The sequence below is a fragment of the Papilio machaon genome, chromosome 15 (genome assembly GCF_912999745.1).
Source record: "Papilio machaon chromosome 15, ilPapMach1.1, whole genome shotgun sequence".
Lineage (NCBI taxonomy): Eukaryota > Metazoa > Arthropoda > Insecta > Lepidoptera > Papilionidae > Papilio > Papilio machaon.
Genome location: NC_060000.1, coordinates 398,386 through 425,300, shown reverse-complemented (window position 1 = coordinate 425,300; position 26,915 = coordinate 398,386). Strand labels below are relative to the sequence as shown.

General features: G+C 38.2%; 1 protein-coding gene across 1 annotated transcript; it reads left to right on the top strand.

The window, feature by feature from the left end:
* The first annotated feature begins 269 nt into the window (after positions 1–269).
* Positions 270–26,536, top strand: LOC106707513 (CAP-Gly domain-containing linker protein 1). The gene is made up of 19 exons (XM_045681350.1): positions 270–419; positions 658–1,773; positions 2,970–3,691; positions 3,870–4,005; positions 4,148–4,288; positions 4,499–4,591; positions 5,314–5,382; positions 8,394–8,498; positions 18,558–18,670; positions 18,806–18,940; positions 20,035–20,336; positions 20,461–20,573; positions 20,658–20,788; positions 20,899–21,043; positions 21,595–21,636; positions 23,251–23,547; positions 24,198–24,557; positions 25,578–26,054; positions 26,402–26,536. Exons 1-19 carry the CDS (start codon positions 375–377, stop codon positions 26,534–26,536), a joined length of 4,677 nt encoding a protein of 1,558 aa, XP_045537306.1. The 5' UTR covers positions 270–374.
* The last annotated feature ends 379 nt before the right edge of the window (positions 26,537–26,915 follow it).

Here is a 26,915-nt window from a genome sequence, read left to right as displayed (position 1 = left end):
TTCACTAGTGCGAACCGTGATCAGATCTGAACGCAATTTTAATTGAGTTACCTCTGATTACCAGCAATTACCGATGACAGTGGTAACAAATCGGTGATTTTAAAAATAAATGTATAAAATTAAAAGAATTCTTTTTGTTTTGTGAAATTTAACTTATTTTTCACGACATTATACACAAATTTATTTTAAATTAGTAAATAAAAAAAGTTGTAAATGAAGTCTATGCAATGCTGTTTACAAAAACGGAATGTCAGTCCGTAAATGGCGCTTGTGTACGTACGACATTTGTGTTTGAAAAAAACGTCGCCTTGACGACGAATTTTGTGAATTTTCTATGTGCTATTTGCGTGATTGTAATATGAATGACTTAAATTATGGATGACACAGAAAAATTAACTCCTCAAACTACGGACCACAAGGCAAGTGTTTGATTTAATGACTTCTATTTACGAATGTTTTACAAAAGCTTCCGAGGATATTTATAAACGTCGATTTAATTCGCAAAAGTTGGCTTTAAAACCTGCAGATAGAGTTTCTTCTGTAATAGTTTTAAAAGGTCCGTTTCTAATTGTTGTTTAACTTCATTGTTGTAGGTTGCACTACCGTTGTAAAATATTTACTTCGCGAGTTTATTTTTATTATTTTGTATATTTTTAGAATGTCCTTCCGGATGTCGTACATTCTCAACAGATTCCGAACATGAGCACGGTCGAAAACGACGAATCGGAAACTGCTCTCGATACAGGCCAGAATGCAGAAGGCGGCAAATCGCAACATATCGAGGACGAAGGTGAAACAGAGTCCATTTCTGAACACGTTCCCTCCGAAATTGAATATTCCGTAACCGAGTCGGGCGATGTAAACGCAGGACAGACATCTGATGATCTATTAAATGTTGACAAAGGGAAGACCTCAGATAACAGTGCAAATGTTCCTATCCCACATTCTAATAACAGCAATATTGAAGATCCTTCCAAGCTCTCTTGGAATGTTGATGTTGATAATAATGCTCACATTAGCAAAGAGAGCCCTGTTAATTTGACTATGTCATTGGATTCAAAGGGAATTCTCACAAAGTCTTTATCACTTCGTTCTGACAATAATGAACAAAAAGAGTTTAAAAATGAAGGTAGCATCAAATCTGACCACTCTCATCAACAGCTGGATGATCAAAAAGATGAAGTTGATAGTCCAAAAGAGTCACTTTGTAGTGAATATCTTGATTCACTAAATGAAGATGTCAGTGAAAATTCTTATTCAAACAATGAGAATAGCATATCTAATACTTCTAAACACTCTGAACATAGTGCTCAGAAAACTCCCAGAGACAGCTCAGAATCTGAGGAGATCATTAAGCTAGATATCAGAGGACATGGTCTACCCAAATTTCCTATGCAGGCTGCAAAAATTATATTTGGTCCGCCTCCAGAAGGGAGCACTGTTATCGAGAGCCAAATTACTCCAATTCCTGCATTCCAGAATTTATTATCACCATTTTTAGTTGTTGGCAATGAAGGGGTAAAGGTGGAAGAGATTTACGATGAAGTGGGACAGAAGAGCCAACAACTTTCACCGGAAAAGTCACCAATGGAAAGTTTGTCGAGTGATAAAACTGAAAAGGATGTATTAGTTGAAGAAATGACTGTTGAAAATGTTAAAGTAAAAGATGAAGAGAGTCCGAGGCAGTTGAAATCAATACCAGTGGAGGAGACAGTTTCACTGAGCACAATGACAACGGATTATAAGACTATTTGCGAGGAATATCAAGAGAAGGTACTGCTTGTGTGTGGATATTGTTGCTGTGTGTGCATTGTCTTGGTGTTTTTGCTTTGTGTGTTGTTAATACTGGTCACTCATCTCACTTGCTTGGTTACACTTTATTATTTGCATCAAGTTAATTATCTCCTGCATTCTTGTTGTAAAATTTAATTATCAACATTTTAAGTTAAAATTTATTAATAAAACTGCATGATGAGTAACATTATTTTTTATTTTTTTATATGTATTTACATAAATTGCACCATTTTTAACAGGATTTTTTTTATGTTATCTATACTAAAAATCAAATTAAAATGTTATGTTGGTACATTGGTGTGGGGTGTGCATTTTTTGTAATTTGGCTTTTGTATGATGTTAGTTTGTTAGTTTCCACTGTAAGGGTGTTTTGGGAATGGATAATCAAAGTACAGTATATATGAATTTTATTGCACTTTTGCTTGTTTTTCTCATGCTATTTCTAGGACATGCAAAAAATTTCACCAGGAATTACATAATTACAAGTAATTCCTGTAAGCAGAAAATGTTAATATGCAGGAATATTGACAAATGCATAATTATTAGCTCCCTGTCGTTATCATACTCACATGGGGTCGGTCCACAAGGATTTTTAGAAACATTTGACAAATTCACATTGTGTAAAAATACCTTAAATTTATGTCCATATTATGAAAGTTTATTTGATTATTTTATGCAGTAGTGTCCAAATCCATTGGCTTCCAGATGACTTCTAAACAACTAGCCTATTGCTGTATGCATTTTATCAATCCTGATATGTATAATTGAATTGTGGGTAGTTAAATAAACATATTTATTTACTGACTAGCTTTTGCCTGCAACTCTGTCCGGGCGGGATTTGAAAAAATCTTAGTAGCCTATATGTTCTTCCAGACAGTGTTCTACGAAATAAGTCTAAATAAAATATTTTACATCTCAACAATCCATTGCATATGTTATATACACAAAGCAACCAGTTATTTACTAAAATACTTATTTTCATGGATTCAGTAAACAATAAATTAGAATATGTATTTAATTTCTAACAAGCATTTAAATTATTTACTACCTTCAATAAGTTCCAAGGAAATAATTACATGTACGCCTCAATTTTTCGCACATCAAATATTTTGTTAATTTTCCAATATTTGCTTGTATGATTGCTTGTTGTATTGAATGCTTGTTTGTCCTTTCAGCTTGTGTACTTCGAAGACGCGATGACGAGTCGTGACGAACTAATCGCGGAACTGACCGTCTCGTTACAGCGATCCGTCCAGGAACGCGACCAGCTCAAACGCGACAACCACCATCTCATGAACGAACTGCAACACTTGCAGCACGTTACCGCGGAGACACCGCTATCAGAACATGACACTGTTAAAGCGCAACTGTCAGACTTTATCAAGTACCAGTCCATGGTCAAAGACGACTCGACCAAGTTCTACTCCGCGGTGATGAGTGGCACAACATCTTTGCAGAGCTCCAACGGTGAAAAAGATATTGACAGAGAAGAAATTACGGTTAACTATTCCAAATCTGATTTAAGATCTTCGGATACGGACGAATTTGAAAACGGTTTTGAATTTAAAGTTGTGACGTTGCTGAATAAATTCGAAGAGTATATAGAGGAAAATTTAAGGAATAAACTACGAGAAAGTATTATCCAGGTATTGTGTGACGAAATAGGCAAGATGCGTATAGATTTTGATACTGAAATGAAAGAGATGGAAGCTCAGCTGCAACAGGACAAACAATCGTACAGTATCGAGACTCGCCGGCTGCGGGAACTGTTGGCCTGCGTCAAGGCGGGCAACGCAGACATCGACGCGTTGAGAGAGGAACTCAGCATCAAACATGAGAAGGAGATGGAGAATCTACGGACATATTTCGAAAAGAAGTGCTCTGATATGGAAAGAAGGTAAAAATTCATGACAGTATTTTATTTAGATTGACGTAATGATATTAATTAATAACACATTTTTCCTACTTTTGCTGCTAAGGCCATTGAAAAGAAGGTAAGAGAATCAAGGTGTATAAATAGTTCATAGTTTAACCAAATAATAAATTATAGGTAATAAGTTGAACAACTATTGCAGCTACTCTGAGGAGGTGTGGCGCGGGCGCGTGTGCGTGTCTCCTCCTAGCGGCGCGGCGTCAGAGTGCGCGGACGCCGCAGCCGGGGACTGCAGGCGGCGCACGCGCAGCGCTGACTTCCCCTCACTTACATTCGAGGTGTGTATTCAAAACATAAACATCCATAACACTACAGCCAGTTAAAAAGAAATATATATAAATTGTTTATTTTCTGTAAGAATTTTGTAGACAACAAAATTTTAAATTCAAATATAAAAAGGTGTTTTTTATTTGTTTCCAGTCGACTCCGATGGAGCAGTTGATGAAGCAATTGCACAAAAAATACGAGCAACAAATGGAGGAGATGCGCGTCGAGAACGCGGCGCATGTGCGTGAACTACGCGACAAGCACGCGGAGCGCGTCGCCGCAATGGAGGAACAGGTAGGACAAGACAAAGTAACATAATACCGCACTCATAGTAGTTTAGTGTTCCTTAGTAACTTAATAACGATTCTTGAGAGTGCAATAGGTTGAAAAGGTTCTCCAAAAAGCAACACCAACCAAAAAATCTGTTTTCCCCATTTATCTTCGGTCTAATAACTTGATAAGAAAAATTCTTGTCTAGTTATGTTAGATGTAATTGTTTTCTAGATTAATCAACTGAAAGCGCACATCCAGACAGCGGAGAACACGGAGGGCAATGTGTCTATATACCAGCAAGACATTGACTTGGAGCTGGAGAAGGTCAGTGTCATACTGTACACGACATATGAATGTTTATTACGATTGGTGTGTACATACCCTTATAACTTAAAACATTAATAATAAAATTTGATTCTTGCTATCTGATCAAATATACAGAATCAAATAATTGGCTTTTTAAAGATGTACATATATTTTTGAAACATATACCTTTTTGATCAGATATATATCAGCTGTTGTTTTTGTGAGTACTAATTTAATATGTATAGTTATAATGCACGGTTTTTTGGTAACAAATATCTAAGCATTGCATTCTTGTTAAGATTTTGTATAACTATTTGATATCAAACGAAGTAGCATATATAAAAATTGATAAATAAATATGAAATTCAAATATAAATACCGATTCCATCTACCGAAATGTTATGACTAACGATATTTCTCTTAAAAAACATAAGATGTAAGATCATAATCACATTTGCACCACACACATTACGAGCTCAATTCAAATCTTATCAATGCACAAGTTCTGGTATAAAGTACATCTGCAAAAAGAACATACTTTCCTTTCTTATCTCTAAAGGTGCTATTTGTAAATATAATCTGTCTTTAATGTGGGTGTTATTTCTCTCCTGCATGCTTGGAATGCCACTAACCCGTGCGTGTCACTAAACCCGTCGGACTGCATCCGTACCACTGCGTACCGACTGCGTACCGACTGCGTACCGATTACGTGCCGATTGCGTACCGACTGCGTACAACAGGATGCAGAAGAGAGTAGACGTGAAGAGGTCCGTCAGGAAGTTGTGGACCAAATACAGGAGCAGATTAAGGTGGGTACACGCTTATCTATTTGCTATATACATTAATACATGATTAGTCAGCTTTTAAGCAATACATAAGCCTATAAAAAGGTTATAGTATATACACTGGCTGACGCATGACTGGGACAGATTTGAAGACCTAAGCTATTAGAATTGTATTTGCTTGGTGAGTGAATTACCTGGTGGCCTTTTATTTTAATTAATTAAACGCAAAAATAAGCAATAATAATTTAAATCTAATATTGAGTTAGTTTAATTAAACAATCAAAATTTTAAATTCATATTTATATATACAAAAACACTAGCGTACATACATACATACACATACAAACATGAGTTCGTTGAGAGTACATCAAACCCGGAACACATGGTTGTGCCAATACAAAACTTTGGCAACGCGACAGTACCACCTGAGTCCTCGCAGAGTGTACTCAGCAAGACGTTTATTTCTTCCACTTTACAATGAAATGACATTTGAACTTCATATTGTAATTACATTGAATACATCTCATAGCAAAATACTAAAATGCTAAATTATAACTCTTACAGTGTTAGTTTGATGTAATGTAATAGATCGTAAGTGGGAAGCGAATTTAATTCTCTGACTATATCTTGTCTGGCGGTCGGCCAGCTAGTGCGGTAGTCACACAGGCTGGTCACTTGAAATAGACCAAGGTCCGAATGACTATAGTTTTATTTCAATGGACTTTCTTATAATTCACTAGAAGGACTCTTACATACATTCTGTGTTGTTGGTTACTTAGGATTTGTTTTAAATTGTGTTTTGTATATGAAATGTGACAGTGTTTGTGGTGTGCTTGTTACATGGACATGCGAAGGCATGCCCGAACGGAATCATTTACCATTCTGCAGACCACGAGTAAGTTTTACTATCGACACATCATAAACAATAAAAAAAAAAATTGATTTAGAAATATTTGGTTTCAAAATTAACTCAAAGTTTCAAAATCTCAACTCTGATGACTTGTTTCAGTATACTACAAGAGCTTCTATGTGTCACATTATTTCGGTCTTTTTGACATATGTTAAATCAAAGTTTATAATCTGAATCAAACAATTTTTAAATAGTTACATGAGAATAGAGAACTGCTTAATCCATCTACATAGAAATGAAAATCATTAAGTTAAAAATAACACTCTTGTCTATAAATGTGGCATCTGTGTCGTGAAGATCCACTCCGCAGTCAGATGGTTAATAAAATGTTATTATCAAAGACGCATGTCATAGGTCATCAGATTTTATTTACGTCGCTATCTACTCTTTATTGAGCTTATCTTGAAGGGATTTTCGTTTTAAATTCAATAGTATGATAAATTATATTTGGAAAATAATACTCAGAGTAACTTTGCTTGTGGTGTTCACAACCACGCTTAAATTATTTGTATTAAAACAACATTGTTTTTTCCTTTCTTGTCTATGAAAGAATAGAAATTCCAATATGTCTATTTTCACAGTTGAATTTCACTGTTTCCTAATGAATATATATGCTAATGTCTACCTTTTATTGAACCATAGAATTATAGATTTTTATTAGTTCTAAATTTTACAAACTTCATTATTAAATTTTCCATTTGTGAGTAAATTACTCGTTGTTGATTATAATCGTAAGTACTGGTAGTGCCAGTCGGGTCATCGCCATTTTGTTGGTGGTTTTTGGCGGGACGCCAAGGCGCGCGCGCGGAGACATTTTTCGCGCGGTTGACCCCGTTATTATGTTACGCGTCGTCTCCAACAAACTTTTTTTTATTGTCTGTGCACAGATTAAACAATTTTTATGAATGAACTATTTTTTGCACTCAAGTTATTTAAACTTTGTGGCGTGAATCATTGCCGCTAAAATTATCTTCATCGTGAATGTGACCAAATTAGTTACTTGTAGACGATTTAATCACTCAAACATGTTTGCTAACCGAAAAAAAATCTTGGCATTATTTTTATTATAATATATGGCGTTATAACGAAAACGTACATGTTTCGTACTGCTCGCAAATTCTTAGAACATTTAGATTAGTTTGCGGTGACATCGCAGTTATGTTAGGGTTTGAGTTAATAATTACGTCACTTCTTTTAATAAGCTTTAGTATTTATTGATCATTCCACAAGATGTTACTTGAAAAACAAGACGTGTAAAATAATTCAAATATAATTTTTTTTTTATCAACGATAAAAGAAAAAAACTCCCAGCGTAATACGCTAACAAAAGTTAAAGTTTCAACCCTGTTATTTACTTAAGTAAACAGTCATTAATTAATGACACAATATAGTAATTTATTATTATAATCACTGAATGTAAATATTATGATGTGAGAGCTAATTATCATTCTTATATCTTCATACATAAGGGCTATATTGTTCACTTGCCTATCAATCGGTGTTTGGTGATAAGTGTGGGGTCACGTCCCTCATTTGCTTTATATCTTCGAGTCACTTTGTTTCTGCGCTTGTGCACTGTTTCATTAAACTGTATTAAACTATGTTGTGTGAATATATTGTGCTAATAAAAATTATGCGTTTTGTTTTGAGTGTTGTGTGAACTGTTGTGATTTTTTTGCTGAGGAAAATGGGTGATATATATGTAAGTCCACGTTACTGAAATTCAACATACTATTATCTCTTTTATCGAAAAAGATGAAAAGGATGACAGTATGTTTTAAACAGTGAAAACATGCAGTTAAAGTCGTCTTGAAAACATACAGTTTTAGTAATGTAGGTACAATGGGCCTAGGATGAATATTTGTAACAATCGACATCGTATTTTCATTAACAAAATTTGTATTGTAAAGTACACCAAAAATTTCATACTAATTTTGACATAATGACGACACGATGACGATACGAAGGCTACTATCACATATGTTCGTGCTAGGTCCACTGAGAAGACATCCGTAACTGGTCTAGCGTGTACCCAATAATGTTTATTACTGGTAGTCTATTGAATATTTCTTCTTTCTTCACTAGTATAATGTTCTACTTGTATATTAACTAAGTGGATGTGCAGGTGCTGCTGTCGGACCCGGACGCGGAGCTGTCGAGCTGGCCGCTGGAGCTGGTGGCGCTGCGGGACAGGATACACGGAGACGCGCGCGCTCTCCACGATAAAGAGGTACTGTCATCTGATACCAACTGTCAAATACTGAACGTCCTTCATTATTATATGTATATGAGGCTCCTCTTTCAGTATTACTCCCTGCCAAGTTGCTGGGAAATGGTAGACTGCGAAGTAAATACAAATTTCAATGTGTATTTGTAGTGGTCTCTAGTGAAATCTTACTAATACTATAAATGCGAATGTTTAGATGGATCGATGGATGTTTGTTTGAAGATATCTCTAGAAAGCCTCAACGGATAGTTACTGTTAATTCCGCGCGGACGGAGTCGCGGGCGATAGCTAGTTTATAGTAAGGATAAAGTCCCACTGTTATTATCCGAGTACTTGCATAGTTCATCTCGACTTCAAACTATGAATCCGGAAGTCGCCGCACAAATAGCTTTTAATATAAATAATGTCCGATAGAATATCGCTGGCTCGACTTATACAACGCAGCTGCGTAACGTACAAGAAATTACGTTTAAAAACATACGCGTTTTCATACTTGTTTAGAGAAATTTGTTCTTTTAAATGCAACCGATAGATCCTTCACTTCAAGACCTTATTAGTGTGAAAGTATTAAACCGTAGATCCATGGGATTCATATAAATAGATGTCACCCCTCGCTGTCCCCTCCCCTGACCTTCTCCCCCTGCCCCCCGGCGCGCTCGTAAATCCGTGCCGGTGGCGGCGCGCGCTTAATTGCCTTTTTCATGTGTATCAGTTTATTTTGCACCGGGCTAAATCGAACCCGCTACCCGGCGCCCGGCGCCCGGCGCCCGCCGCCCGCCGCGCACTCATCGCTCAAACACGCGAGCTTGCACTGCTCATTTTAGTCTATGGTCATTTTGGAAGACATTTATTTTTTTAGTTTGTTACATAGATACTTAGAAATGTGCAATGTGCAGACATAATAATTACAGAATGTAAATGATAAAAATGTTGGGCAAGTCCATTTAGGTGTCTGTGACACCTTTCTACTTAGAAAAAAATGTACCACTAGCTGTCAGCCGCGACTCTGTCCGCGTGGCATTAAAATTATAAGTAGCCTATGTGTTCTTTCGGACTATGTTGTACATCTGAGCCAAATTTCATCAAGATCTGTTGAGCCGTTCCGGAGATACCTTCAAACAAACATCCATCCATCCATTCATCCATCCAAATAGCATCTTATTTAAAATATAAATGCGAATATTTGGATGGATCGATGGATATTTGATTGAAAGTATATATAGAACGGCTGCATAGATCTCACTGAAGTCTGGCACAGATGTAGAACATAGTCTGGAAGAACACATAGGCTACTTATTAAGTTTATTTTCAATTCTGCGCAGACAGAGTCGCGGGCGGCAGCTAGTTTATAATATTAGTAAGATTATTGTATTTCATATAGTCATATAGGTAATTTGGAGATACGTTGAAGCAAAGTGCCCGAGGTCGGAGACCTGTCATTTCTAATTATATGTACATAGCATTTGTTTATGTGTCGTCGGACACGGGGCAGTCGCTCATTGCGTGCACTCGCTGCTGCGGGTGTTAGCTGAGATCCGGCTCGAGGGACCATTCTCCCTATAACCAAACTATATGAACTTAGAACTTTAACACGATTGTATAAGGTTCAAAATATATTAATTATGATGTGGCTGACTGTACTAATTAGATTTGATCTCGCTTTAATTGTTATTAGCGTAACATATGCTTCGGGTGAAATTAACTTAGGTTGAGTCGACAGTTAGATAGTTCTGTTTCATAAATCCTACCAATGTTTGACTTTAACTGTACTATGGAAATACCAGTTTAAACTTACTAGTTAAAAGTATTGCATACTTGAACTTTTATTTGTTTAATGGGACTCATGATTTCAAGATTGAAAACCTTTTTTTTTCTCAAGCTTTAAGAACTTTTTTTTTATTTGCTTAAATTAGATACAGTTATGCAATAAGGTTGGTTTATATCATTACATTATTTGTATTTATAAAATTATCAATCACGAAAAGCTTTAAGCGACGTGCAGATGTGCGTGCACTTGTGTACAGTGCGCGCCACACGCGCCGCCAATGTTACACACCTAATGTACGTTACTGCGCTCTTGAGATCGCACTATTGCATAAAGTTTGGTACACTCAGCAGGAAAAATACGTTCTTTTGAAATTTTTTACATACAAATAAAAGTCTCCAATGCATATATAAGATTATTTAATAGGTACCTGACATGTTAACATATATTTTTGTCTATACTAACTGTCGCCCGCAACTCCTGCGCGGATTAAAAAAAAATGTAATTAGTAGCCTATGTATTCTTTATCTATACCAAATTTGATCGAGATCCATGCAGCCGTTTTGGAGATACCTTGTAACAAATCTCCATCTATTTATCTAAACATTCGCATTTATAATATTAGTAAGATAGGTGCGACTAGAATTCAAAGAATTAATTGGACCAATGAGATTTTTTTTTATTCTATGGACTAAATCGCCCAATAGAAAAAAATCTAATTGAGCCTATTAATAGGAAGGTCGATCGAGACCTTTAGATCTTTATAAAATGATTTTTTTCGATATCCTAATCTCCTGCTATGCCTTTTTATTCTACAAGGAAGTGTCAAAGTTCCTCTGACTCTTTAGTATTGTCGATTAGTGAATATGTAGGTGAGTGTACACTTACATACATTACGTGAACACGACCTACTAATTGATATCAGAACGTGGCCGCATCTGGTCGAGTGCACTGTCTCTAGTGCCGGCCGCGGTCCGCTACACATAGCCATGTTCCATGAATATCGATAAAAGTCAAGTATAAGTAAATATCGATAAATTTTATTTATCGATATTTCAAACATATGTTACTGATTTAATATAACCGCTATTTTACGATTGTCTATCTTTAGTAAAGACAATAATTTCCAGATGTCGATAATTAACATTTTAACAATGGTTTTCATAACATAAAATGAATAATATATATATTTTTAATTTTGTTAATAACTTTAAAATTTTACCTAAAAATAAGTATAATAAATAAATTGATCATTATCGATATTTATCGACGTCATTGGCAATCTCTATTGACCAACTGAAACAGGAAGTATTCTGCCATGCCATGTACACTGCTAACACACTTTTCTTAATGTTACGAGTGAACTGTTTTGTCTCAGGTGACGGTTGCATAAAAATATCTTATAAGAAATGTCTGAATAATTTTACCTTATCTATATGTAGGTATTTCATATATTTAAACTTTCATATTTACAAAAACGTACACGTTACGTTACAACACGTAAGGATTCGTTGTCTTGACGTTTGCTATTTGTTTAGTGTCTAAAGAAAAGGCACCATAATCAGACAGGTTCTTAACTTCAAAGGCACACGTTAATCTTGTAACAGGTTAATGTGTTGTGCTTCCTGTTAGTTCTTCTGTTCTCTTGGTTACGCAGATCAATCGCTAATTAGTAGTCTAAATTAGGGTAGTCCTCCCAAGTAGAGTTGGTGACAGAAGGGCGGCAGGCCGTAAAAACTTAAGCCAAAACTTTAAGGTTTATAAAACCTTGTGTGCCGACCCCACGAGAGTGGGAAAAGGCCAGGGAGATGATGATCGTAGTTCAAATTATTACTAATCGTTTGTATTATCTCTGCTAATTTTTTACAAATAATACGTGAAATGTTAAATGTCTTTAGAAGAAAACATATCGACGCTGGAAAGCATAAACGCTGTAACCCTTGAAAACTCGAAAATATGTTTTTCACACCATTAGAATCAGAAAAAAATCTGCGTCGAATGAACCGACTCTCGTTGCTCTAGGAAAAAAAAAAGTATTTTGCACACCGTAAATTTTTGGTGATTTTTCTAAAATTCCGGAAGTATATTGGCTCACCTGTAAAGTTCATACTTTCGGGGTTACAGCGTTTACGCTTTCCAGCGTCGTATGTAGTATTAGCTTTCATAACGGAATTGCCGTACTTACAATGACGTACTTCCAATTATTACAAAAATTTTAAATTAAAGGTATCTTATTAATGAATGTTGTTAATTAGCAGGCCACTTCCCCGTGCACTGCATTCAGCTTGTTATGAACTTTTCTTTCCATAGAATTCCATATAATTGAAGTATTTTACTTTGTACATACATAGAATACTTGTCAAGAATATTGCAAAATGTCAATACTTGAGCGATCAACAGACAGACAGTATACGTTTTCTAAGTACGTTTCGATAAGTAAAATTAGGTACCTACATATAGGTAATATATACTCTCATTGCAGTTACTACGTCATTTGACCGTAGTCATATTGTAGAATTATTACCGTCATAGTAATTTATATACTCCTAATTCTTCATTTATATCTCCGCGATGTTATTTATATATGTTGATTATGCATAAAACTTGTGGACGTATACAACCGGATGCGGGATATTTTTAGCCGCCAGACTTTATGGGAACACTTGGTGGTCTGGCACTTTGAGATAAGGTAAAGTGCGCTGAAAAACTTAGATTTAAGTCACAACTGATGACTAATAGTAAATTCAAACTGTTGTTAATAATTAAAAAAAAGGTTAATAATACATACAGTATTTTTAAATGTTGTACTTTTGGTTCTTTCGAATACAAACCTATTCTTAAATATAACACAGAGATCACAAAATAGCAGTGTATTCACTTTAACTTCCATGTAATGTTAGTCATACTAACCTGTGATTCTAGCCGTTAACTGAGGCACTAACCGTTGGTTTCTGAGACCAAAGTATCTGTATAAAACATATCATCATCCCTGTGAGTATCTTTGACAAAAGAGAGATAACATTATGTGTTAAACGATGATCTTGGTCTCAGAAACCTATTATAAATCAACTACTTAATCCCGCTGCCCTCGCCATATGACAATTATCTTATTAACCACTCAACCATTTCTAACGGACGCCAGCTCTTTTTCAAAGTTTTCGTTTATTTGAAATTTTTAAATTACATAGTTCCCTAGTTTTTTGAGTTATAAAACGAGAGAATCATAATTGAGACATGTGACATTAAGCTATTGTGCGCCAATTAAAATGCTGTATGAAGAAGATTTTGTACAATCAAACTTAATAACAATCAGCTATTGTTGCCAATCTGTTCATGACATTTAGAAGTTTAAGTCTATATTATAATTTGCCAGTTCTGTATGAAAGCGCAGTTAGCTGATGTTTGCTACATATTTTGTATATCTTAAACAAATTGACGAAAAGAGTGAAACTCTTTTCATCGGATGGATCGAAATTTCGTATACGGGATCATCGCAGATTTGCAGATGCAACGCGTTTACAAGGATGCGTTTCAGTGTGGCGCCGACCCTCACACGAGACGGTCGTATGTGAGCTTTCGGCACCCACAACTAAATACATTTACGTCTCTATTGAGTGTAACTTAAAGTTTAGATTCGGATGTACGCTGGAACTAGACCGTTAAGTTTCAAATGGTGACCGTTTTTCATTACATCGTTTAATTTATATACGGGTCTAAATATATTTGTGACGGAGATGTGCGCGGTTGCGCGTCCTGTGCTGTGCAAATTGTGCGGGAAAACTGTGAAACATTTATTATTGTCTAGTTTCAAATATGTTACTTTAATTTAAAAAACAATATTATAGTGATTTTCAATGAGATTTAAATTGGAATCATACCGATGAGGTGTGGCCGAGATATGGTTAGACGATTTTTCATGTTTTGTTAATCATTGAAAGCATTATTTTAAATTATTATGATGGCACCCGAAAGTTATGTCTTAACATTTTAGTTTTGAATCCATCAGCCTTTTTTTATAGTCTTTTCATGATGTCATGATCCTATACTCTTATCAAGTCGAATAAGAAGTGCTTTAAGCGAAATAAAACACAGAAAGAGTTTACAAGTTTCTTTCTTTTGGTAAAATTAACCCTTATCTCAATATGCTGCTGACTTGTGAAGTGTAATTTAAGTACACAAGTAGTTCAGTGGGCTATCTCCTTATCAGAGAAAATTCATGTATCAATATTTTAAAAAGCTTTTTTTGGTATCTCAAAGTACGAAGACCGATAAGACTGATCTTATTGACTTTACCTGACTTCAAATAAGCTATCTAGATAAATTCAAACATACATATACATATATTTGATCATTTAGTACAGCCATTTCTCTAAAGCTATCAATCCAATGTTTCGATGTATTTACGGATTAAAGTTATTGTAGTCCTTGTTACACTCTTTTCGGAGCATCAACTTTATAAAAATTATATTCAATAAACACTTATGAATGGTCCCTTTTCTTAATTTCCCGGAAACTTCCCCTCTTGCACTTTGTAGCGTCCCGGATTTTAGGACAATTGATGCGACACTTGCCCGCATATTTTCAAAGCACGCTTAACTCTTTTAACCATAAGCAATTTTAATAGGAAAGGAAAAAAGAACATGCTACGTTTTAAATTTTGCCAGATTAGTAAATATTTTTCCTTATTATATTAAAGCTTGTTTTATACAGCGCGCGCTTAATAATTCATTGATTAGATTGGCGTCATACCCTCCCTTACTCGTACTCGTTCTCACGTGATGTGCCCCTCGCCCCTCGCCCCTCACCCCCCTCACCTTCACACATAAAGCACCATCCATCCCCCTGATTCATCCCGCATTCATCGCAGCGGGAGACAACAACAGATTTATAATATACTTGTTTGTTGTAAATTTTGAACTTATATTTCTGATAAATGTAGTCATTTTCATACTACTTATTTGTGAACATTTTAGTGAATATTTTCCTAGCAGCTAGTGTCTTAAATAATTTTCCTCGTAATTTAAAATATAGGGCGGAGTACGCTCTGGTATATCGGATCTCCCTAACCCTGTCCATGCTAAACAAAACAGTGGTCTATTTCTGTGCCGGCGCCTCCGAGCAACTCGGAAACAATGCATTATTTATGTACGTGCAGTGATGCACTAATTCAAACACCATCATAATAAAACTTTTACGTGTTTACTTCCAGAAAGTAATATTTGAAGGGAATTAAACCCTACATGTAGACAGATGCAGACAGATTAGACCACTGTTTGAGAAGTAGATTTGAATTGACTTGATCGTGCAATTTTAAGTGTTTACATCTATGAAATAATGTTAAACAAAACTAGTTTATTTTCTAATGTTGTATACAACGTTGTAGTAAAATTTCCACGTATGTTAACCACGTGTTCTGTCTCAGTAATACAAGTAATAACAATATGCACCATTGTTATCGTCACTTGTCTCGCGTTGGGCTCCCCTATACGAATACTACGAGCGAATATCGACTTTATTTTAATTGAATAAAGTACAAATTGACTAAATTATAGATGATTGCACACAGTGACCTATTTATCTCAGACTGACATGGGATATTTCTTTTTTCTATTCCATATGGTATAGTCCGTTGTCTAATATATATATCAGGTAATACCTCTATCTATCTATCTATATATATTAAAATTGGTGTGTCTGTTTACCTATGGCGAAAATTATTTTATACATTTTTTGTCTATCTGTCTGTCCGTAAAGCGAGTTTGTTCCGGCCTTGGTCGGTTTTGACGTTACTTTCTGAAAGATAGCTGATATGTATGGGAATATTGTTGCGTACCATTTTGTTTTTAAATTCTGCGCTGACGATGTCGTGGGCGACCGCTAGTCAACAATTAATGTTATGAAAGGGTCACCCACGACCTTTATCTCTTTGAATACTAACTAGCGCTAATAACATTTGGTGTATGTTTCCTCATCCGACATAACAGAAAAATAATTAATTATGATAACTAAAGAGAAGGTTTCAGAAAACTGTTTACTAGGTATACATTTTTTAAGTTAATGAAATTTTATTTATTAAAAAGTAATTAATATCTTAACGCTATGTTTCTAAAATGGGAGTTCTCACAACCAATTTAGTGGTCATACAAATAGATTTAGAACGATTTTATCGCTAATTATCTTAAGTTAGTTTCTTTTAGTGCTCGTTTAATGTTTTGTGTACTGTAGACAGTGTTTTATTGCCCACACGGCTCGTTTGTGTGTTTTTGTGTGCTTCCTAATTCCTATTTTTGTATGCCAGATGCGTTTACTTCCTCTTTACATGTGGATGCTGCGTTTACTGATGAACAAAACTCGTATAAATTTTTCGTAAAGAGTCTTGGGTAGTTTAGGAATAATAAGTGCGAGACAGATTTGTCTACCCACATTTTTGGATACAATTTATAGTGAAGACGATTTCGCGCGTAATGCGTCTGACATTATTAATTCCAGTATCGTAAACAAAGAAGTTTGACCTATTTCATATTTGTATGTGGTGTTAAGTCGGAGTATATTTTAAGTGCAAATAGCGGTAAGAACGTCATATTCACAAGTATATATTTGTAAATAGATCGATTAAATGGGTCGCGTCGATGCCACATTATCATGGTATGGAAAATACTACATATTATGATTTTCATAGCGTAATACCAAAGTGTCTGGACAAACCCGCAACTGGTTTATAGACACATTTATTGTAACTATATGTATTGTGTCCTGTTTAATATAAATAAATAAAAAAGGAATTAAAAAAACATATAACGATATGTTTTAAACGGGGATTATAGTCTCAAAAAACCACGGTAAATGTTGGAACGATATTAGATGCGGTCTGTTACCAGAACTAATTATGAAATTCTTTACGATATTAAAAAATTATGTTTATTTTTCGGTTCTAGTTGTCATAGAAAGATTATGGTTAATAAAGATTGAATTTTGATTTCTCTGTGTGATTAACCTGATCATGGTAATTGTATGATGCCATGAAACTTGAGTGTGTGTGAACATTTAGTGAGTTTGTGTAAAGTTTCATTGTGTATACAATGTGAATTAGACATTATGGTTATCCTGAGGAGGTTGATGGTGAGTTTTCTTGTGAACGCGATAGTTAACTTGAACTATGTTATTGGTACATTTTTAGTTACAATTTTTCCTGTGTGTTTAAATTTAAATCTGTGAAATATTGATTCATGAAAAATACGAAACTCCACTTTGGAATATCGGTTTATTAGCGTTGTTTATTTAACAATCCCTGTCATGTTGATGTGTTTTGGAACACGTGTGTGTCTGACCGGCCGACCGCCGCCCGGGAGCGACCCCCGTATCTACTGCCGATGACAGCATCGAGCTGTGATATCATGTTCTCATTGATAAAGACCCCTTATCTCACAAGCTGAGTCATCGATTTGTGAATGTAAATATTTGCAGTTGACAGCTTTCCAAGGCGATACATTTTGTCTTTATATGAATGGTATTTTTGTAGACGGAGAAATAATTTGAGACTAAATAACATAAAATTATTGAAAAATATTTTACTACAGACAGCGTTTCATTGGTAATATATACGTAACAATTAGTTGGCAAAAGCATTTCATCTGCTTTTCCCCTGCCCTCTTACAATACGACAAGCCATCGTGCAAAGTTAGGGCCACTGTCCACGGAGGCGTAGCTTCATAGACGCGTATCCGTCATTATACGCTTGGTGTACGCTTACTTGCAGCTTACATACAAAACAATGTAACTCTGTCGACGGAGCGGCAGCGTCGCGCTCGCGTCGCTGCATGCAAGCTTCATGACGCCTGCCGTACTGGCTGTCGTATGCCTGGGCGTACAAGGAGTCAACGCACGTGATTTTTTTTGTAAAAAATGGCCAGAACGGCTGTCAAATTTGTTCAGATCATAGAAAAATATCTAATAATAATAATTTGTATAACACTAATCTTGCTGAATATGCTAGAAAAGATTTAACTGAAAAGGCTTGGAGTGAGGTGGCGAAAGAAATCTACAGTTGATATTTCTTTCTATATTGGATGGGTCCAATATAATCATCGTTTTCGTCGACTTCGAATGTAGTGATAAGCCAAAATAAGGTCTTCGTCGTCCGACTGCATTCTCACAAATGATTGACAATGTACGCTTGCAATACGCCTCGTGGATAGAGATCAGTACGCTGGGCTGCTTAAGCTGCACGGCGTATTTTGAAGCGTCTATGAAGCTACGCCTCCGTGGACAGTGGCCCTCAGTAGTGTGTTTGTGCGCAGGTGCCGAGCCTGCGCGAGGAGGCGCCGAGCGCGGCCGAGGCGGACAAATGGCGCCAGCGACGTTACAACAGCTTCGACCAGAACCGGCAGCTCGAGGAGGTCACTAAGGAGAGGTAGGAATTACATTTTATGTCGCATTGACAATTGACAACTATAACTAATTGATACTTTAAAATAGGTTCGATTGTCTGTACCTATACAACAATAGGTGCTCTTGTATGTATATATGTTTTGTTTGTACGTTGCAGGGATGCGCTGCAGCGCGTAGCGGCCTCGCTGCAGCGCTGCGTGGGCCAGCTGGTGGCGTACTGCGCCAGCGCCGAGGACGAGCTCAACCGTACCGTACTCGCGCGCCTGCTGGCCACGCTGCTGCCTGACGAACAGTGAGTCATGCACACAGACAGACAAACACACACATCTCCCTTGTCAGCCGAATCACATACGGTTTCTCCAAAAAATTATACATTTGCTATGACAAGAAACCCGCACTGTCGTTAAGTCGTTACTGAACAGGTTCTTCTGCATAAATTTAACTTTGTGTAGTTCTGTGTACTAATTTCTTCTATTTGTGTATTTACGATTTTTTTTTCATAGTTGCGTTTGGTTTGAACTTATATGTTAGATGTAAGTCCGGCGCCGCTGCGTGGTGCGTACAATGTAAGTTAGCAGTGAACACCGCTCTGGCAAACCGCCATGCGGTACTTGTTTTGTTCTGGCGACGCACAGTTTCTAGTTATGGTGTACTCTGAATCCACACTAATGCTTGTCATAAATAGAACTGAAGACGAGATGGTGCTATCCATTTTGAAATCAATGTAACTATATTTTAAAAAAATATTAAGATGGACTAGCGAGAGGTTATGCCGTGCTGACAGCTTAAATCTGTCTACTAGGTCAGTAGGATTCAGCTTTTGAAATGTGCCTGGATATGTTTTTTAAAGAAATATTAATTATTAAAATCAGTACTTTTTTATTGCTTTCTTGTTCTTAGTACATTTAAAAGTTTCAAAAATAGGAGCATAACAAATATCTTAATGACCAAAAGTAAAAAAACGTAGTGGTAAGAATGACAGACGCCTCAATTCGAGCTAGTCGTCGCCAGACGCAATAAAACGAACGACCGGATTTGTGTCTTTGGGTGAAGTCAAATATATCTTATTTGCATTGGCATTTGCATCTGCGCTATTTATGTTGCGATGCACATCGCTATGGTTCATGCTACGTTATGGCGAGAAGCTAATGTCTCCGATTTGTGTACATGAAAAGGTAGTTTCCGTAATAATTTCTAGTAATAGTTATAACACTTACCATGGCACTAAATTTTCTGTATTAAAATCTCCAGGGGTCGATGGTTAATACTAAAATATTCGTATTCAGTTCTCTTTACGTATTACCACAAATTAGTAGGTTTAAAATGAACGAAATGGAAGATGATATATAAATTTTCATAAAACGAAACAGTTTTGTTAACTGGCAGGTCATTTGTGGAGGAGTGTGGCAGGGTGAGCGTCGGCGGGGTGTCGCTGGACAGCAGCAGCTCGGAGCTGGACGCGAGTGCAGTGGGGGGCGGAGTGGGGGGCGGGCGGGGGCGACACGTGCACTTCGCGCCGGAGCTGGGCGGGGTGCTGGCGGCGCTGGACGAGGCGGGCGCGGCCGGCTTCCTGCAGCACCAGCGCGACCTCAGCGCCGACATCAAGCGCGAGCTGGAGCACTCGCTGCGCCGTCTGCGACACGAGGCCCACGAGCTGCTCGACCTCTCCGCACGTCTCGCCGCCAACAGTACGTACAACTCTGCATAAATCCTCCAAACCCGAACTATTTTCACCATATATACAAATTGCACCATTTCCTCTGATACTGGAAAACTCCAAAATGTTTAATAAACCTCTTTTTTACTCTTCAGAAAGGAATCCCGAAACAAGAATGTTGGAATCCAGTCAAGTTGAAATCAAGGAGCTCGAAGACGAACCCGAAGAGAAACAAAAGTCTTGTGACAATTGTGAATTACATAAAAAGGTGAGAATATTATTTTAGTTATTGTTTTTTTACCAATACTTTTTGTAATTGTAGTAATTTACCAATAATTTGTTGTTATTGCAGACGATGGAGGAGGCGATGTCGGAGTGCCTGCAGCGCGAGGGGTTGCTGCGAGCAGACCTGGACGCCGCCATGGTCAAGATCGCGCATCTCATGACCGACCGCGCCCCCTCCGATGACGTCATCGCCGAGGGGTACGCCCCCCCCCATTGATTAACTTATTATAATAATAAATATTTAAAGTGCAACGATCACACTACGCCTTTAAGACTAGGAAATAGTATCAATAAGTGTCATTGTGTAGTTACGGCACGTGCTCGGCTCTGGAGCGGCGCGCGTGCGCTGGCGGGACACGCTCGCTGGAGGAGGCCTCGCCGCGCTCACAGCTGCACGTCCTCGCCCGCGACCTCGACCTCGTGCAGCGCGACCGCGACGACCTGCAGCAACAGGTGACCCACCTCGCACTTACACACTCCGCACTGACCCCCACTCCGCACTTATACACTACGCACTTACACACTCCGCTTTGACACACTACGCACTTAGACACTCCGCTCTGACACACTCCGCACTTACACACTCCGCTCTGACACACTACGCACTTACACACTCCGTATTTACACACTGCGCTCTTACACACTCTGCAATTACACACTGCGCTCTTACACACTCCGCACAGACCTACTCCGCACTGACCCACTCCGCACTTACACACTTCGCTCTGACACACTCCGAACTTACACACTCTGCTCTGCGAGACAGTACTGTATAAGTCATCAATTAATAAAATATTCTTATACTTGATCGAAGAATAATTTTAGTGATACACTGTAATACACTTTTTCACTTGTTTTATAACGTCCATTATTACAATGTACAGTTATACGATAGTCAATAGCACAAATACATAGTATATGTTGACATTATATATGTATATAATAATATATTAATTGTTTCTGGCCGGTCTGGCCCCCACCCGCACTCGCACTCGCACACAAAGGTGAGCGGGCCGGCGCGTGCGCATAGCGAGTGCTGCCTCAAGGTAATGCGCTCTCTGCCCACTTCCCACTTCCCACTGCCCACTGCTTGCACGCTCCATTGTTACATTTCACATCATAAACTTATGTGCAGCATGTTCAAATATTTTGTTAAGACTTAAAAAGCAACAAAAACTTCGATCAATTTTGTTACTTATTTACGATGCATGTTTAGATGTTTTAGGATGTTAATAAATTATTGTAGACACGATGAAGACATATATGGGCAAATAGGTGATACAGTTCATAGTATATCTTTCACCAGATCTTAATTTCCATTTGGGTTTTTTACTTATATAAAATACTCAGTCGTATTACCTTACTTATTATGTAGCGGCATGGCTTTATGCAATGTTCAGTAATTTAAGTACGATTTGTTGTTGCTGTATACATCGCATTTGTATAGGTAACAATTTTCTCAGTTAGTTTTTTTTATTTCATGATTTTTTTATATAATATGCGTAATTGAAAACATATAATTGTTTATATATAACTTCAAACTTTCGTGGTTTTTACTAATATAATGTTCGTAAGAAACGGGATTCTTACCACGATTAGGCTGTTTGAGCTCCCGATATTAAAGGAACATATACGAGCTGTTAAAAACAACGATCCTCAGAAGTCGGCAATAGCTGAACACCTTTTGGACCCCTCCACCAATCACTGGATTGAACTTCATAGTCCCCAGGTACTATCGACAGAACGCCACTACATACCAAGATTGGTAAGAGAAGCGATTGAAATTGCTAAATGCAAAAATTTCAATCGCGAAGATGGGTTTAAATTGTCGTGTGCCTGGAATCCAGTGATCCAGTATTACAACAAGACTGGACAGCAACCGACTTCGAGTACGCGCACAAATGTGGACACAGTGAGTGTAGTTTGTCGACAAACAAAAATAACATCGAGTGCGGACTTAATGTGCAGTGAGAACGCGGACAGTGGTAGTGGTCGCCGAATCAGAAAGAAGGTAGACCGATACGGCTATCTTTAACATTTTTTACACTACCGCACAACACCAGTCAACCCGTGAGCATGGCGCATGCAACTGTGCCGAAATATCGGGAGCTCAAACAGCCTAATCGTGGTAAGAATCCCGTTTCTTACGAACATTATATATAATTGTTTATATTATTTGATTTAATGTTACTTGTCTTGTAACTTAATTTTGATTAAGAAACGGCTTAACTCACGCTTGATCGTCCGGTGACGGCACCGACTAGTTTCGGACCCATCGGGGGTCCATCTTCAGGGCGAGTGTTTAATCCGAAGACTTTGCGGTCGCGTCGCGTCTCGCACTGAGCATGCGGATTAAACACTCGCCCTGAAGATGGACCCCCGATGGGTCCGAAACTAGTCGGTGCCGTCACCGGACGATCAAACGTGAGTTAAGCCGTTTCTTAATTAATTAATTATGATGTCTCACGAAAGTTTAAACAATTTAACTTAATTTTGTACAATTTATTAATTGTTTTTATCTCACATTAGATGTCTTTTTTGACTGTTAGTGTACAAAAACTTGAAAATTGACTGTTAATTGTGCCTTGACTAGGAGTTTGCCTGGTCCGTATCCAAACTTGTTGTAATACGAGGTGGTGTTGTGTTGTGTTGTGTGTCAGCTGGAGGCGGCCAACAGACAGCTGAGGTCCACGCGGCAGTTCGTGGAGGAGCAGGCGGCGGAGCGCGAGCACGAGCGCGACGAGTTCGCGCGCAGGCTGCAGGACGTGCGCGATGACAACCAGCGTCTGCTCGCCAGGCTGCAGACCAACGCCAGGATACTTGCAGAGGTCATACACATATCTCACACTTACACTAACACTTTCCGCGACGAGTTCGCGCGCAGGCTGCAGGACGTGCGCGATGACAACCAGCGTCTGCTCGCCAGGCTGCAGACCAACGCCAGGATACTTGCAGAGGTCATACACATCTTCTCATCACCTCACACTTACACTAATACATTCTAATGTGGTACGGACTTGTGTTTTTAAATAGATGGTAATGGCTAACGGTGTTCTGTTAACACTTCACCAATGATTTACTTGGTGAGGTTGTAGAGAAATTATGACACAAAACGCGTTAAAATGTTTCCATACGCTCTAATTTACTAAAAATATCATAGGAATGTCACTAACTTCATTTCTCATATGAAAATATTGATGTGTTTATTATACTAAATCTTTTATCACTGGGCTGTCACTAATTGCACCTTTCTATGTCTCTTTATTTCTTACTAATGTACACCTTTTTTCATACAATACATATGTTTGTGTGTGCGCGTGTGTGTTTGTAGATGCACGAGCTGAGCGCGCACTGCCGGGTACCCAAAGTGAGTCGCATGTCTTGCATCTAACTTGTACACTTTACTTATTGTATTTTGTATCAATCTTATGTACATATTAGTCAATTTATGTATGTCATATCATTGCTTGTAGATGTGTTAGTTGGTCACACAATATTGCATGTCTTGTACTAACATTGAAAAGTAAACCCTACAATTAGTTATAGATTTATTACAAATTATTCTATCAAAACACTTATAAAGTAAAACTTCAAATCACAATACCAGGTGGAGCAATTGGAAGCTCAAACACGAGAAATGAACCAGGTAATAACAGAATTAGAAGCGAAGAAGGCCACCTCCGATGAGGAACTCAAGTCCTACGAGGAGAAGGTGGTCCTGTTGCGGGATATCATCGCCAACCTGGAGAACAAGCTGGAGCAGAAGAATGAGAGGGAAGCGGACATCCTGCAGCAGCTGGAGAACATGAAGCAGACGATAGAGGACAGAGATAGCAAGATGAGAGCTCTGCTCGGGGAACTGGAATCTCTGAAGAATGAGAAGATCGACCAGAGCCAAGTTGTTTGTGAGAATTGTAACAGAGAAGAGGAGAGATACAAGGAATTAATGGACAATATTGAGGAACAGGTGAGCTTTTTTACGTCTATCAGACTAAATGTGATAGGATAGTAGTTAGTAATTTCTATTACCTACAAAAACTGTCTTATAACATTAATTTGTATACTTCAAGGAATGCTTCAGGTTTAAAAAGGCTGTTTTTCGTCTCCACTTAATTACAGGAAGCAATTTTTATCTCTGTTTCGGATATGTTTTGAATAGTAAATTGACGTATTTGGCAGAGTAATTTGCCTCAAAGTCCTGTTGGAGAATTTCGAGACAATTTATAATGTAGAATGTATTTTGTAACTTTTATGTTCACGTCTTTTAGAAATATTTGCGTTTATCTTGTTTTTATGAGATTACAATAAAATTAATATCGATTGGTAGATATTGAATAATTCAATCAATATTAGCGGAACTCTAAATCACAGGTTTTTTTTTATAAAGAAGCTTTAATTTTCATTCATTCGGTGATATACATTGGAAAGTAACTCGCGCGTGGGATTCAGTGGGCGAGCTCATATATTTAAACGAAACGATTCCTTCAGATTCGTTCAGTTTTGGATTAAGATAGGCTATATGTATACTTTCGACAGTGACTCCATCCGCGCGGAATTTAAAAAAAAGACCCAATAAGTAGTCTATATGTTCTTCAAAATCTTGAAGAACATATAGATTACTGTTCTAAATCTGTGCCAAATTTCATCTAGATCCGTTGAGCCATTCCGGATAAACCTTTTAACAATCATCTATCCGTAGATGTAAAGTAAATATTCAATATTAGAAATGATTAAGTTTGTCTATTGCAAGGAAATGTTTACTGTATTGTGTACGTGATACAGACTATACGATACTTCAATTACTTATAAATTGTCTTATAGGTCAGTAATTTCAATTAAAAATTTTCTCGAATATTTTTTACTAAGCGTTTACGAGTAATCTTCTAGAAAGTTAACGACTTGTAGGTTTGATATCACGCAGTGGATTTGTAAGAAGATTGAGCATCGATAAGAAAAATAGTGTAGACATGTGTGAATGTGGTCGCAGTGTCGTTGGGTGGAGAGCGAGGTGCACTCTCGCACGCGGCTGCTGCAGCAGGCGCACGAGCAGACCTCCGCCTGCTGCAGCGAGCCCAGCGAGGACGTCTCGCTGCGGGACCAGAAGGGGCAGCAGCAGAGGCAGCAGCAGAGGCAGCAGGAGCAGGTGGAGTGGGTGTCGGGGCTGGCGGCGGTGCGCGAGGCGCTGCGCGTGTTGGCGCGCGCGGAGGACGCGGCCCTGAAGCGCGTGGCCGACCTGCGCATGCAGCGCGACCAGCTGCACGACCTCGCACAGGTACGTCTGTCTGCGCGTGGCCGACCTGCGCATGCAGCGCGACCAGCTGCACGACCTCGCACAGGTACGTCTGTCTGCGCGTGGCCGACCTGCGCATGCAGCGCGACCAGCTGCACGACCTCGCACAGGTACGTCTGTCTGCGCGTGGCCGACCTGCGCATGCAGCGCGACCAGCTGCACGACCTCGCACAGGTACGTCTATCTGCGCGTGGCCGACCTGCGCATGCAGCGCGACCAGCTGCACGACCTCGCACAGGTACGTCTATCTGCACGTACACCTGCACGTACACCTGCACGCGCACTGCTGCAAATACGTTGCCTACCTTTAGCCAACGGAGGAACACGAAGAAAGAGGATATTTCCCCTTCCTATACGTCCCATCCTCTGCCAATTTCACTTCCCCTTCCTATCATTTCCAAGTACAAACCCACGGACTTCCGTACGAGCTGTAAGTTTTTTTTGTGCATTAGATGAATCGGAAGTCTCAAGTGTGCTCGTATTTTTCGATTACTCGACAAGATGGTATATTTGTGAACTAGTATGATATGAAAGTAGTGGTGACGGCGGCCGCGTATTGTTATAGAAATAACAGTTGGAGTGGCGCCAGCCCGCACCAGCCCGCACCAGCCCGCACTAGCCCGCACCAGCCCGCTACAAGGTCGCTGGACATGTGAAATACACGCGCTCAGCAAATTTCATGTCCGGATATCATAAATTAAAATCACATATCTTGTAAAGATGAAATGCTGTCATCATCTTAATACTACACCAGATAGAACCTTTAGTCCAATGAGTTCAAGCTTTAATTAGAGTTTAATTTTATTATTACATCAAAGATTTTCAAAACATATACTAGTGAATAGTTGATTCATGTTTCGCTTTTATAGTTATGAATAACATAATATACTCATGTTATATCTCGGTGAAATAGTTTTAGACGAATTGTAGGGTGCCATTTGCCTGTGCCTACGCATATTTAGAGCATAATGAAGCAATTGCCTTTAATACAATTTCTACAATGAAAGCAAATTGGCAGCGCGATGACCTCTGCCC